The sequence below is a fragment of the Charadrius vociferus genome, unplaced genomic scaffold (genome assembly GCF_000708025.1).
Source record: "Charadrius vociferus isolate BGI_N301 unplaced genomic scaffold, ASM70802v2 scaffold401, whole genome shotgun sequence".
Classification (NCBI taxonomy): domain Eukaryota; kingdom Metazoa; phylum Chordata; class Aves; order Charadriiformes; family Charadriidae; genus Charadrius; species Charadrius vociferus.
Genome location: NW_009647746.1, coordinates 1,399,569 through 1,415,587, shown reverse-complemented (window position 1 = coordinate 1,415,587; position 16,019 = coordinate 1,399,569). Strand labels below are relative to the sequence as shown.

At 38.2% G+C, this 16,019-nt stretch overlaps 1 protein-coding gene across 1 annotated transcript in view; it reads right to left on the bottom strand.

Moving 5' to 3' along the window:
- Positions 1 to 10,784: 10,784 nt before the first annotated feature.
- The window catches only part of NCAM2 (neural cell adhesion molecule 2), a 305,551-nt gene continuing 300,316 nt past the window's right edge, over positions 10,785 to 16,019 (bottom strand). Inside the window, exon 18 of the mRNA XM_009882029.1 lies at positions 10,785 to 11,094. Within this exon, the coding sequence (XP_009880331.1) occupies positions 10,983 to 11,094 (112 nt within the window). The 3' untranslated portion in view covers positions 10,785 to 10,982. The remainder of the gene's footprint in view (positions 11,095 to 16,019) is intronic.

Genomic DNA, 16,019 nt, shown 5'->3' with positions numbered 1-16,019 from the left:
GCTGCAGTATCTAAACAACGAAGCCTGTTGTTTAACAAGAAAGAAGCTTACCTGTTACAGTCCGTTTGCCAATAACTTGTTTCCTTAGAAGCAAGAGAGAAAGCTATAACACCACCTAAACATACTTACCTCCAGGAAAGAGAAGTTGCAAGCACCAGCCATTTGCAAAATGGCCACGCCTTACCTGTGTTCGTTTAACCCCTTTGAAGTTATACTGCTGCCCTCAAAAAGACCTACTAAGAAAAAAAAATCCTAGAAAAGGTTAATTCTGCAATTACAGATAGTTACGGATGTTCTCAAGAAAGATGTTTTGGGAAACACCGCTACTAATTTAGTGTTTTCTTTGTTGGCTGTTATGTTACTTCAGTATTTTAGGGAAATTTGGGTGTTCTGGTATAAGGAAGAAATTGTCTCTATTTTCTGAACAATAAGTTAATTCATTATTGCCCTTTCACATAGAAGTAACTGGTGGCATTTCAGAGTAATATGTCTCACAGAGCATAAATTGTCAAGACAGCATAGGTTTTTGAAGCTAAGCATAGACATTCAGTTTTTCATGATTTGATAAATAATTCAGAGTTCTTTGGGGTAAAGTTAACAGTACCACTATTATTGTTAATAGGTCTGCTTTTTCTAGCTTGCCAGCAGAACGCTATATGAAGAATGCACCCTCTACCCAGGATTTGGCTATTGCCCTCATGCTCAAATAGTGGTAGCAACTCGGGTACTAAACCAGTGAGCAGTAATATTTGTATTGCAAAAATTAAATGCTCTAATACATTAAAACACAAGCATACTAACACTGCATGAAGTGGCAGCAAAAAGATCTCTCTGCCACAAGACCAAACAAAACCCACTTTTAATCTAAGGTTTAAATCTTGCAAACAGTTTATGCTTGTTCTTATATTTATTGCAAGTGGTTTCACTGAAATCAGTAAGATAAATGGGTCCATAAATCTTTAGCTCAAAATAGACAAGGAGAGGAAAAGAAACATTACTCTCTCCTGGCAATTGATTTGCTCAATCCAAGCAACCAGCACCCAAAATTGAAATTGGATCCTCTGACCCCTAATCCAGTGCTTCAGCCTTTCTCTCTGTCAGTCATCTGCTCTCCCACTTAAGAAAAATTACAAACTACAAGGAGCTTATCTCCCAAGGATCTTATACAAAATGCATCAAAATCAATCTGCAAAGAGCACAATTAGTCTACTTGTAGCACTATACTTTTCTCAGCTGAGAAACATGCTTAAACTGAATTGCCTGAGTGATCAACATCTTACTGCTTTAATACATTGGCAATGGGCACTTACCCAATTCCCATCTCCAAAACCTTTTTTTTTTTCTTTCCTTCTAAACCTTTAACCTGAGAATATATAAACTTCTTATTTATCTGTGAATTTTCTCGCTGACTGTCTGGACCCTGGCAGCCCTGACTATCCCTGCCCACACCCTGGAGCTCCCCCACCTCTGCCAACAGCCCAGGACCCCCTGTCAGCCTCCCTGGGCTGTCAGCCCCTGCCCCAACAGGACCTTAAGTGGGCCTGTTCTCATCTCAGCTGCACCCACGGACCAGGTTGATCCTGACTTCCCAGCTTGACTTTGTCCCTTTATCATTGTCATGGGCTCAGTGGGGCTGGGACTGCCCCAGCTGCCGACCTGGCTGCCCTGCTCCCGGGATGGGGGTGGTGGGAGGGACCCTGGCTGTCAAGCCCTGGCAGACCCCACATGGGTCCCCCAACACCCCACCCCTGGGGAGATGCCAGCGCTCGCGGCACCTTGACACTGGCTATCTTTCAATAGCATCAGAGAAGTCAAATACTAACTTTTAGATGCTTTGGGTTTTGTTTTTGCTTTTTTTACTTAGCAGAGTTAGCAGTAAATTCGTCAGTAATCGATAGAGTGACTTCAGTTACTCTTATGCCTCTTCATTACTGCTTCCCTCTCATGCCCTTATCCAGCAGATAGAGAGCAGTATCTTCAGAAATCCTGGACCGATGTTGGAATCAAATTCACAGAAAATAATGAAACACTTTCCTTGGTCAATATGCAGCATATTCCAGTCCCCGTCCTTCAGCATAAGAACAATGTGGATCCATATAGTGTTTCAGCTTAACAGATAGAGAGCAGTATCTTCAGAAATCCTGGACCGATGTTGGAATCAAACTCACAGAAAATAATGAAACACTGTGGATAATAATGTGGATAATAATAAAATAATGTGGATCCATAGAGTGTTTCAGCTTAATGAGTTTATGTTGTCTTGGTGAAGAATATAAGTGACGCTGTACACGGCAGTGATACTATAGCTGTCTACTATATCTCAAGATTATGCAAGCTGTGTTTATTTGTTATCCTTCACTCACAGAAGCAAAAATCATATTCTACAGACTAAATTTCTTTAATTTTTCAAAAGATACTACATTCTTCTGAATATATACTTTATACATAGAAGGATGGAACAAAATGCTGCAGCCAGGCATGTCATGAATACCAAGGAGGGCAAAACCATTACTCCAGTGCAACAATTAACACTCGCATCCCATTAGGAAATGGCCTCATTACAAAACTTGTCTGTAATGAAAAGCTTTGCATAGGAAACCTCTAATATACATCACCGCTTTTATTCTGCCCTACTTATCACACAGTAGTTCGAATTTCATTGCAAGCGCCCTTTCAATTAAACTTGCAGTACACTCCGTGCAAGGAGTCATTACATTCTCCAAATCCTTTTATTTTTAAAGATATCTGTAGTTTGCAAATCCATTTGAAAGCAATTCTTTAAAAAACTGTAATGTTTATTTTTTCTTGGTTTGGAAAGTGTCATAGCACTACACAGCACCTTGCTATTTCTTGCGGTTAAAGATGTAATCCTTCAGATAGAAGCAAATGATTACTTTTTTCCCTGATCTGTGATAAAAATAAGTGCCATGTCATGGACTAAGACAATGAAACTCCTTTTTAATTTGAAAATAGTAAGATATAATTTGTCCCTCACCAGTTTAGTCCTAAATTTGCTTAGCAGAAAAAGCTTTTCTTTTTGATTCAAAACTTTTTTGTTCACCTTATCATCAGAATGCCTAAATTAATTCTAGGAAATTGTTGCCTGACCTGATCAACCTGCTGCTAGATGTGGTTCATTCTGCTTTTCCAGCAATACCACTGACAATGCTTTCTATTGATACCAACTATGGACATATTTCATTGCTTTGTTTAATCCGACTGCAAGAGTGTTTCATCTTTTTGCTACATAAAAGATTTTTACAGAAATTTAAGTATAACACTAAGGTCAATATGGAGCAGGGCTGGTTTGTTTGTTGGTTTTTTTTAGTAGGTATTTAATAAATCACCAGTGAAGTTTAAGCCACATTTCCAAACATAACATTTTCCACATAGGAATTAGCTTACAAATACAGTTTGTTTATTAGGACTTGTTCGGGCCCCAGTGAGAAAGTTAGTTATCTTTTGCCAAGAATGCAAAGTGCAAAAGTGACACATTTTTCCATTTTGTTTATTTGGTGCAGTGTTATCTGTGTCTAATTTAGCAATGACACAGGTAAATACATTGTCCCCATCAAGGTATTTGTATATGCTTTTAAATAATTTGTCTTGTATTTTGAGTAACATGTCTGAAATACATACTTACTGCTTACTTGTAAATTAAAGGGGGAACCTATCTTGTGGGCAATGCACTGAACTGATTGACTTTTGAGATATTTGAATTAAATTTATGAAGACTGGCTTTTTCTGAGCAAGACACATGACTATATGAAAAACTTTCAGTGGTGCACTGATGTTAACAGGACACTGGACTGTTCCCTCAGGCTCAGTTTTTCAGTACATGGAAACTTTTTTGCCTACTGTTGATGCAGCCACTGACATTTAGGGAAGCACATGCCTAAGACATCGACAGGATCAGAGACTAAGAATGTGTGGAAAGAAGAAGATACAGCTGAGAAGACTTTGTTGGCTGAAACATTTTTTTCCTATATACGGCCCCTCCATTCTTTGGCTGGTGTGCGTTGTTCGAGCTTAGGTGGCACTCAGAACTATGATGCTTTCTGAAGGCATGAATACACAATCTAGCAAGTTTCCATGCGAATTCAGCCTCTTAGGAGGCTTCATTTTATTGGTGGTGAAACAGAGGTCATAGAAGTTCCTCTGACATCTCAGGGAAGTGGCTGAGCTGTATCATTTGGGGTGTGCTTCGCCCATCCTCCACCTTAGTGGAATGCCAACCATCAATGAAGTAAAAGACCATTTCATTGAAGGCTGTGCCCGACCTGTTATGACCAGTTCCTGGTGGTGCTAACATGGTTACAAGACTTTTGGAATGCTCAAGGTTTGGCAAAACAAGCTAGCTTCTGCTGATAATATCTTTTGTTGGAATATACTAAATGCTTTATAATGTTGCACTCATATTCTCTGGGGAAAAAAAAAAAAAAAAAGATTATCTTTCAACACTAACATTTAGGGGGCTGATCATGATGGGCCTCAAGCTCAGCTGAAGACTCAGGATGCTACAATAGTAGTTTTGAACAGCAGTGATGTATTTTGACAGAAAAGAGAACAATAAATTGCAGAGGAGCTTGAGCATTATTCAGCACTTCTATAATGGAGGGAAAAATAATTGATATGTTTCTTTTTGGCAATAAGAGTCCTAATGAATCAGACATCCTTGACAGAAAGACACTTAGCAAAAATAAATGTAAGTACAACACTTCATTAAAGTAAAAGTATCTTTACTATTAATATACAAATGGTGAAGAGTGACAAATAATTGATATACTTTAAGCCATACTTTCAATGTCTTTCATAAATACAAAACCAGCATCTGCAATATTACTTCTTTTTACAGTATAGAGAGATATATATATACACAGCATTTCATAGGGACATAAGATTTTGAAACAATAAACAAACTAGCTCCAGTGGTAGCTAACTTATCAATATATAATTCAGGTGGTATATATCGCAAGTGGGCTGTTGACAACGTGTGGAATAACAAAAACAATATATGGTATGCTTTAGCTTATACTGTACACAGCATACAAATACATACCGAGTGCTCATTGTAGCAGGAAAGCCTTTTTTAAAAAAACAAACAAACAAAAAAAAACCCCAAAACCCAAAAATCAAACTTTGTCTAAGTAGTTCAAAATTCTTAGTGAGAACTCTACATCATGAGCAACAAAATTATCTTCCTGGGGGGTCTGACTGCTTTATGTATTTGTCCCTGATCTATAGAGACTCTGAGGGTTTGTTTTCCCTTCTCCCAGCCCTGCATTTTAGGTTTAAAAATATGGCCTACTTGCATGGCAAAGTTAAAGGATACAGCAGGACTAATGTTCCCTATCCTCCAGTTTTCACAGCCAGCAGTACCCTACCTTTTGGCAATGCCCTCCAGCAGCCTCTCTTGTTTCATTAGCTCCCCATTTCCCTTGTTACTGCTAACGAGAGACGCTCCCAGTTTCTGAGCCCTCTCCTGGCTCATTCTTTGGCACCTGTTCTCTCTAGTAGTGGCTTTCCTGAATTCTGTCAGCACTGCATCTGGTCATCTTACCCGCTCCCAATCTCACCTGTGATTTAAAAGCTGCCAATACAAATTTGGCAATAAATATATATTTCATTTCTCTGGGCTAAAAATGGCCAACATTCAAGTTTGAAAGTCAAACATCATGAGGCTTACAATGCCTGTTAAGAGGAAAGATAGACTGGTAAACTGTGATTTCTCAGAACCTGATCCAAAGCTAAATTTGTAATAGAAAGGCTTCTTTTGGGGTCAGGTTCAAATAAAATGATATAAGAACACATTTATATGTGCAGTGGAAATACTGAAGATCACTTAAAACGTAGTGAGTGGTCTTCCTCCACCACTATAGAACTACTGTCAAGTGGATTGGGTACTCCAGGAAATTATATGAAAAAATCTGATAAAGGGAGTAGATCCTTTTAAAAAAAGATTTATTTAACCATGGTAGCTTTGCATCGATGATCACAAGTATCTGAAGTTAAACAAAGGGATTTAAGAAGAAACATTATTTCTTGGAATGTTTTCATCCTCGCCTAAAGAACTACCGCAATCACAACGAATTATTTAGAGGGATGTTTTATTTCTTTTAATTCTGGGCATATAGTAATATATAGGATAAAATTGTGATCAGGTATTTTTATCAACATTTCCTGATCAGTACAAGCTCCCCTGTACAAAATGTTAGCAGGAGCCCGGAAGGACATTTAAGTTCCACTTACACCTAGAATTCTGATTCACAAAAGTGACTCTATCAGCCAAGGACATGCAGAGCCTCCCTGAGATGGATAGGTGAAATTTAGGCCCCACTGAAGTCAGTTTGTGTCTTAAGCCCCAGTGAGACCTGGATTCCACTGTTGCCCATCTTGCAGCGCTCGCAGCACCCCTCTGTTGATCAATGCGTAATAGGGGTCTTGAGTTTTTTCAGTAAATAATCTTTTTGGAGGCCTTTTAATCAGAAGTGAATGTCACCCAACAGACACAACATTTACTCTACAAAGATATTACTTCCTATGACAGCTTACACAGAGATGGTGAAGCCACAAATGACTGCGTATTCACTGCAGTTTTACTCCAGAGGTAAAATGGTGGGATGATGTTCCACATCATCTTTAACATTTGAGAAAAGATTTTAATGTTTCAGGTCTAAGTACCTAAACAGAACTAAGGAGGCTTTCTATCTGACTCTTCACCTTGATAAATTGGTCAATACACCCCTACGCACCCACCATGTGCTCCATCTACTTGAATCTTTTCAGCAGTAATACACCTACTATGACCCTCACTAGAATTGTGATCTCAATAGATTTTTGCAAATTGTGTGTTTAAAATATTTATGTGACTTGAGAATACTATCTCCAGTTTACTTTAGATGAGTATTTGAGCAGAAAAGTATGTCATGATAAAGCTTTCAAATATTTTAAACAGGCTTTGTAGACAAATTATTGAAGATTTTTCTTTAATAAAGCAGAGTGGCATGCTATCAAAAGGCACAAATACATTTCCATTATCCAGTCTAGGAAACAGAAAAATGGCATGATTATTATACTACAGTTTGATGATTGGCACTTAAATAAATAATCAAAGTAATTACCATCATAAAAAGAAAGCCACTTTTTTTGATGAACATCAATGCAGAGGCTGAAGACAGCAGATGGAATTTACTATACCATGGACTGCTGTCAAACAGCCTTTGTGGATGACTGTCACTGTGTAACTACGTTGTATATATCTATGAAGAGAGAGAAAGTAGGCCCAATCCTGCAAGCTCTCCTATGAAAGTACATCCATCCTCCTGCTCACATCGACCCCGCTGATGTCAGTGGGGTGCCATCTGAGGAGTGGGTTTAGCCACACAAAATTTCTTGCAAGACTGAGGCCTAAATAAATTAATCTTTGTCACATTAGGCATTAGCATCACCAGAATAGTAAATATTTCTGCAACCACAAAAAAAAAAAAATAAAATCTTAGAAGTCGAAAAAACAAATGAATGAACAAAACCATAAAAAACTCTCCAGAGTACATTTGTATACTAACTTTTAAACCAAACATTAATTAAAACTTTTGTTACTAATGTGGTAAATCAGAACGCATGTCTATTAAAAAAAAATAGTAACAAGAAGCTCTAAATCATTTTACTTAATTTTACTCCTTATTTTTTGTTGAAGAGAGATTGTCACTGCCACATTCCATATTGTCAACAATTTTAATGGCTCCCTCCCGCCCTCGTCCCTGGAGTATGTTAGTGTTACAATTCAGATTACTTTTACAAATAGTTATATTCTGTCAACTCTTCTGACATTTCATACTAACACTTAAAATTACTTTTAGACAGTAAAAGTGACATTTATACAGATACCTGTTCTTTTCTTTTTAGTCTAGAATAGGAAAAGAAAATAAAGAAGTGATGTTATTATTCCAGTTCTACACATATCTTACAAATTACTACGCGCTGTCCCTCATTTGGAAATATTTGCAAATATCAGTGGTTTTGAGCATTCTTTCATAGTTATAGTTTGGCTTTCTCCTGCACAGCATAGAGTCAAAGCACAAGAGATAACCTATTAATCCACAGACCAAAGAATATGCTTGGAACAGTCCATCAGTAATTTAGAACTGTTTAATTCTCAGCTCTCACATAGCCCAACTGGCAAGAGACTTAACAGCAGTAAGAAAATAAATACTTCTGGAAATAGCTTTTGATTTGTAATCCAATATAGTGGGAAATGCTTTTGCTTCCAATATTGAAATAATTTTGCAGTATATTTTACTTGTAAAGAGTAGCACACGCATATTAATAATAAATGTGCTGACAAGACCTCTTGAATCCTCTAATCCCTTCACATTGTAATTGGAGGCCATATTAGGAAAAAAAACCTAAACAGAACCCAAACCCCAATATATATCTGATAGGCCATGAAGCTTCTCGTGTAAGCCTCAATAACAAGTACTAAAATTTGAAATGCATCTACAGTTGAGCCTAGACACTGTTAGCTCTGCCCACATTGTATAGGAACCTTGTTGTGCAAATTATCATGCTGGCTTCAGGGAAACCACCGTTTGCCTAGCGAAGCCTGACTTGTGTGAATATGCGTGGCACCACCTAACTTTGTGATGGCAGGTAGGAGAGGATGTTTCCTACCTTCATCCTCATCCAGGTGAAAATACTGTGTGAGATGATGTGGGGTGCAGATGTTCAAGCCACACCAACCGCATTATTCTCAACTGCTTGACTTTTCCAGGTCCCTTCCTTGCATTTTGATAGAGGGAGAAAGCCCAGTGGCAGCTACACACCTTGCAGAAAGAATGTACATTCATACACATAAACGAGGCAACTGGTTCTCTTAAGTATAGGTTAGGGGGCAGTCCTGCTCACGGTGTACTTATTCAGAAAGAAACAGGACAGAAATTTAATAGACAAGCAGCTATTTGGTAGTACTGCCTGCTCAGTACATGGGAGCAATAGTGGGAGGCCATAAAGGAATATCTTCATCTTTGCTTCACTCAGTAGTGCCTTAGCATTTAAAAAGACTTATTTGCAGCAGTTTTAAATTATCCTCTTTCATGACTTTCACCCCACATTGCTATCTCCTCTTACCTATTCTTTTCATGTTGGTTCTGGTTTTGTGGGAGTTTGGCCTCTTATCCTAGCCACACCAGTGGTATGCCTCTGTCCTCAACTACTTGGTTCACTGTAGGTATTTCAAAAAGGGAGGAAAAATTGTAAAAAAAACCCCAAAATTACTTGGTTTTGAAAAATAAGAAAGATCTATGAATTTAATATATCCTCCTCAGCTCTTTGAAATGCACTAAAGCTTGGGTTAATAAGCAGGTTAACCTGCAATTTTCCCCAAATTTAAGGACACAGTTTTACATTTCACCTGCAGCTTTACTGCACAAAAGTCAACCACTTTGCCATGACTACAAAATATCAGCTGAGGTTTGATGACGTTCTGTGGGAAATCAGGAAGTTATTTCAAATATGGACTTCAAAATGTGGATTTCAAATATGGATTTCAAAAGGACTTCAAATATGAGCAAAATTCAGATATGGCATGGCAAGAAAGTAATTTGCTGAGTGAAGCTACACTTAAACCTCAGGTATTACTTAGATATGGAAAATCCATAAGGTAGTCTACAATTTACTCCTGACAAGTGGATACACTCTGCTGAACAGAAACAAAATATATTGCTCCAATTTGTGGCACCATTAAATCAATGATAATAAATAAGAATTAGTTTTTATCAAATAAATCAGTCAAATTCCAGACTGCTGCATGTTAGCCAGAATAATAAAAAGTATTATCTTAAGGAATGCTCAACAGGAAAAAATGTATTTGAACTAATACAAGATGCTATTAATTAGTAATTTAAAACTGTTCCTAACTGTTTAGCCAAAGTCCTCCTTTACATCCATTCTTATGGTGATTTTTTTTTTGTTAAGAGAAAGCGTATGAAACCATAAAGGAACAAGTGCTCCTTTAATAAGGCCAACTTTTAATATTTCATGTACTGATCTAGGGAGAAAATATATCTACTACACTAAAATGCAGTTTTATCCCTTGACTAAATGGTTCAAACTAAAAGGAGAACAAATACTGTATATGTATATACATTGGGTCAAACAATTTGAGCTTGTGTTTATTGTAACGTATCACTTAAAGCCAAGATTATGATCAAGAAAGAATTTTCTTTTCGCACCTTTTTGCATTTTAGTTTACATGCAGCCTCCCAAGCATTAATACAGAAAACCTTAAGCACTGAACATCCTGGGGCCTTTCAGAGTCACAGTAACGTAGTTAGGATGAGGCCAATGTACTGCTGTAAAATATTTAGCCAATTTTATTTAAATCTGGACATCGTGTTTATCAACTTTTTATTATATTGAAGAACCCAGGTGGAACTGCAGGTGGAGCTGTCTCTATCTATGTTGAAGGTGTGGTTTTGCTTGTTTGTTTCAGGCGATTAGCACAGCTGGATTGACCACTGAGTGTCTGCTAGTGCTAAGGTCTTAAATTGAGACGGCTTTTCTCTTATCTTTTTAAAGGCAACCTAAACTTTTGCTTTATTATAAATGGAAACAAATACAGTAGTGTATGGCACTTTATAACTTGCACTGTAGGATCTGGAGAGACCTGATGTGTTGTTTGTGGTTAGGGGTGCTTTGTAAAGTATTCTTCTAAGTGGACATATTTTGTCAGATAATAAATTACAGTTCTTATTCTGCAGATTTTTCAAACTTATACCATAGGACTCGGTGTCAGCAAAACTACATACTAAAACCATTAACAAAAAAATAGAAAGGAACTGTAGACAGAAACTATTTCATCATATGTACACATGTACTAACTATTCCAAGCTTAAGTTTCCCAAGAAATTAAGGTCAGCTGTAAAGTTTTGGTCACGGGTTACTTCAATCCAAATGCATTTTCCAGACAGCTGTAGTTTATCTTATTATGCTTTGCTATCATCTTCTTTTGACTGGATGATGTCATTAGCAACTTTGATTTCTATGGTTTCTGGATTTAAAGCTTCTTTCCCATTTTCCTCCTTTAGTGGCAACTTCCTATCAGAAGAAAAGAGGAATCATGGTAGCACATAAATAACACATATTCTGGAATTAAAGTCTACAATATATATATTCTTTACAGAGTCTAAAGTGTTTCTAAAACCATCATTTATTGAAAATAATGTATAATTACTGAGGTTCTTTGCTTTTAAAGAAATTCATATTAAGTCCTTCCATTTCTATGAAGTCAGAAAAAGCTAAATGGCACATGATAAGAACATTGCTGCTGCCCAAAATGCAGTTTCTTCAATAAGACAAAACAATAGAATGCCAAATAACCTGACTCAAGACAGTATGGAGGTATGTGTTCCCGAGGATACCATGAAACACTTACAGTCAAGCCCTTTGCTGGATCTAGATTATACTCTTTTTTTTTTTTTTTTTTTTTATGTCTCTTTCTAAATGTAAATTCATTTGTATACAAAAGAAGACATCTATCATTGGAGGTTATGCCAAGACATAGGTAAAGGAAAGAACTTATTGCACAAGGAGGTAATGGAAGTTATTTTATTATTTAGAAACTTCTACAATTTATTTTTGCTGGAGCACACAATCTAGCTGTTTTACTAATTTATAGCTCTTTTAAGACTAACTTAGTGAAAACTCTGAAGAAATGACTCAATAAGGAGCTGGCTACTTACATTCATCCTGTAATAGAAGCTGTTCTTATTTGAATGCAAGAAGACCTTCAAATGGTATTTTAATTTCAGAAACTGTCTAAAGATTCCTTTGGGTTTAATAATCCTTAATTCCAATGGCAAAAGAGTCCCCATCCTTACTTTACAGGAAAGACAAAACACTGATTTCATTCAAAAAGGTATTGAAAATCATTGATTCCCTACTGCCAGTAGTTAGCTGTCAAAAAATATAGCTGTCAAAAATATGTATGGTTTACTCAGATGTTCCGGTAATAATTTCTCCTGGGCATAATAGCTGTTAATCATGATTCCAGTTTGGGTTTGCTTTCTGTTTTTTAACTAGGGAATAGTATGCATATGCCTTTTTTTATTCATAACAACTGTTAAATGCTTCAGTAAACTTCCACTGTGATTGCTTTGATGTCCCAAAGAACAATATACTGTTCAAAACCTGTCTGAGAAATCCCTTAGGAACGTCTTGTAATAACAATGTTTAATAACAACAAATAAACCAAAGCAATACCCAAATTCCCAGTCTTATGAAATTTAGGCTGTCTGAAATGAACTAAGAAAGATGCTTTTTATCTAGAGGTTAAACAACCAGCACAACCTATATCTGAGAGATATCAAAGAGAAGACTACTTTGTTCTATTACAGTAAAATATGTGGGATATACGTATCAGCTGTCTGGCTCTGAGCACAGAGGGAGGTCTCTAGTAACTGTCTGTTTCACATGGTGCACCCAAAGGAAACAGATTTCAGCCCACAACACAAGGCCTGAAAGAATGGAAACAGCAGAATCAAGGCAAATCTTTTTTTAAAGGAGGATAAAGCACTGGGGCAGTGGAAGCGCCCCCATGAGACACATTTTAGATAAGCAGGCCTGATAATGCAAAGCACTTAAACTAGTATTAAAAAAACCCACCCTAATTTAATCCAGTTTTGTATAAAGGCAGAGTAATTTCTCAAAAGATGGTTCTGAAAGGGAGGAAATATTTTGTCGTAGTAATAACTGGGCAATTGACAGAATATACTGTGTGGAAATTAAAATAAATTGTTTTGGAGAAGTGGATTAAGAGCATGCCACAAATAATTTCAAATTATTTGAAACAGGAAGATTTGCTAGAATCCTGTTGAAGAACACTAGATATTACAGAAGCACAGAAGCACAGAATTCTCAGAGTTGGAAGGGACCTCTAGAGATCATCTAGTCCAACTCCCCTGCTAAAGCAGGATTGCCTAGAGCACATTACTCAGGACTGCATCCAGGTGGGTTTTGAAAATCTCCAGAGGAGGGGACTCCACAACCTCCCTGGGCAGCCTGTGCCAGTGCTCTGTCACCCGAACTGTAAAGAAGTTTTTCCGTGTGTTGGAACGGAACTTCCTATGTTCCAATTTGCACCCATTGCCCCTCGTCCTGTCACTGGGAACCACCAAGAAGAGTGTGGCTCCATCCTCCTTCAACCCACCCTTTAGATATTTGTAAGTAGTAATAAGGTCTCCCCTCAGCCTTCTCTTCTCCAGGCTAAAGAGTCCCAGCTCTCTCAGCCTTTCCTTATAAGGGAGATGCTCCATTCTCTCAATCATCTTGGTTGCCCTTCGCTGGACTCGCTCCAGCAGTTCCCTGTCCCTCTTGAACTGCGGAGCCCCAAACTGGACACAGTATTCCAGTTGTGGCCTCACCAGTGCCGAGTAGAGGGGGAGAATGGCCTCCCTCGACCTACTGGACACACTCTTCCCTATGCAGCCCAGGATTCCATTGGCCTTTTTGGCAGCAAGGGCACACTGCTGGCTCATTGACAATTTACTATCTACCAGGACCCCCAAATCCTTCTCCTCAGAGCTAGTTCCCAGCAGGTCCCCCCCTAACCTATACTGCTGCCTAGCATTTTTCCTCCCCAGGTGCAGGACCCTGCACTTGCTTATGTTGAACCTCATTAGGTTCTTCTCTGCCCAGCTCTCCAGCCTGTCCAGGTCCCGCTGGATGGCAGCGCGGCCCTCTGGAGAGTCAGCCACCCCTCCCAGTTTGGCATCATCAGCAAACTTGCTGAGGATACACTCTGTCCCCTCATCCAGGTCATTAATGAATATATTAAACAAAATTGGACCAAGTATCGACCCCTGGGAGACACCACTGGTTACAGGCCTCCAGCTAGACTTCATGCCACTGATCACAACCCTCTGAGTCCTGTCACACAGCCAGCTCTCAATCCACCTCACTGTCACCTCATCTAACCCGCACTTCCTCAGCTTCCTAATGAGGATGTTATGGGAGACAGTGTCAAAAGCCTTGCTAAAGTCAAGGTAGATGACATCTACAGCTCTCCCTTCATCCAGCCAACGAGTTACCTCATCGTAGAAGGCCATCAAATTGGTCAAACATGATTTACCCTTGATAAATCCTTGTTGACCACTTCCAATAACGCTCCATTCCTCAATGTGTTTGGAGAGGACATCCAGAATGAGTCGCTTCATTACCTTCCCAGGGACCGATGTGAGACTAACCGGTCTGTAGTTCCCTGGGTCCTCCTTCTTTCCTTTTTTGAAGATTGGAGAGATGTCCGCCTTTCTCCAGTCCTCAGGCACCTCTCCTGTTCCCCATGACCTTTCAAAGATGATGGAGAGTGGGCTAGCAATAACATCTGCCAGCTCTCTCAGCACTCGTGGGTGGATCCCATCAGGGCCCATGGACTTATGGATGTCCAGCTTGGCTAAGTGGTCTCTGACCTGGTCCTCCTCGACTGAGGGGAAATCTTCCTCCCTCCAGCCCTTCCCCCTTGCCTCCAGGGTATGGGATTCATGAGAGACAGCTTTAGCAGTGAAGACCGAAGAAAAGAAGGCATTCAGTAACTCTGCCTTCTCTGTGTCTTCCACCACAAGAGCACGCATCTCATTCATCAGTGGGCCTACATTTTCCCTAGTCTTCCTTTTCCTATTGATATACTGAAAGATATATACTGTGAAATCTATGTTCATGCCAGCAGTGTGATAAAATTAGCCTTGCTTTCAATGCATGCAAGGGGCAAAAAAAAAAGGAAAAGAACTACAAACAATGTTTTACAAGTTTTGTTCATCAAAAAGTCCATCCGCCATTCTTTGACCTTACTGTCTTTAAAAACTTGTGGGTTTTTTTAGATATGATGTGGAGTTATCAGTTCAGTTATCATTAGTGATTGTCCTTTTTGACTATTAAGTTTTTGTTACTTTGGAATTTTCCTCTCCGCTTGTTTCAAATATTAATTCATATTCAATATCTATTAACAGATTCAATAATTTTCCTTTTTTAATCAATTAAATCAAGTTTAAATGTCTTAATTATACCCATTTTTCTACACCTACTTTTTCTTAAGCTACACCTATTTGAAATAATTTTATATTTTTCGGCTGGGCAGACTAATCTTTTCAAATCTCAAAGCATTTTATAAAAAAAGCTTTTTGAAAAAATAAAAAAAAAAGACTGGAGAACTTTAAAAGGCTCTTTTGCTTTAATCAGATAGTTATCAATCTTTAATAATATTGACTTCCTCGAGCACTGCATGCGGCCTAACTGCAACAGTCTGCTGATATTACCCATGCGAAAATTTAACTAGAATATTTACTTTCGTATTTTATAGGAAAATGGCTCCTAGCCATTTTGATACTGGAATTCACTCAGCTTCATTAATACTAAGAAGAACTCAACCAATACTGGAAACACAGCAATATCAGACTAGGAATGCAATTATAGTACCACACTGCATGTGATATTTTAATCATATTACAAAAATACTATATGAAATGCACATCTTAAATTGATTTCCTGCCAGTATTAATAAAACTTGTTGGCTTCCAGGTAAAAGTGCTTTGTGCTCATCTGTCACACATGGATCCCAAACCTGGCTTTGACAAGAATCATCTGAGTTAAGGTAAAATGTAGATTACTCAATAATATGCTATGCAATATAATGAAAAGACTCCATTATTAGAAGAGGAAGTCATCTCTTTGTTAACTATTTTCCACAAATGCTTAAATGGCATTAAAAGTTCTGAGTATAATTTGGTAGTATTCAAAATAATTCAACTAATTATTCAAAATATTTACTATAATTTAAATTGAAGGCTTATCTTGTACACCTTTAAGACAGCCATAATTAGTCAGAATGCATCCCACCTTATATGAACATTGCCTGCCTGGAATGTCCTTGAAATTCTTCCTTCCTGCAAGCTAAGCTCAGCTCTTCCCTCTAAGATCCCTGCTGGTCATCCTTGCCCTGCCCAGCGCATGCCTTTCTGGCCGGTAGCACC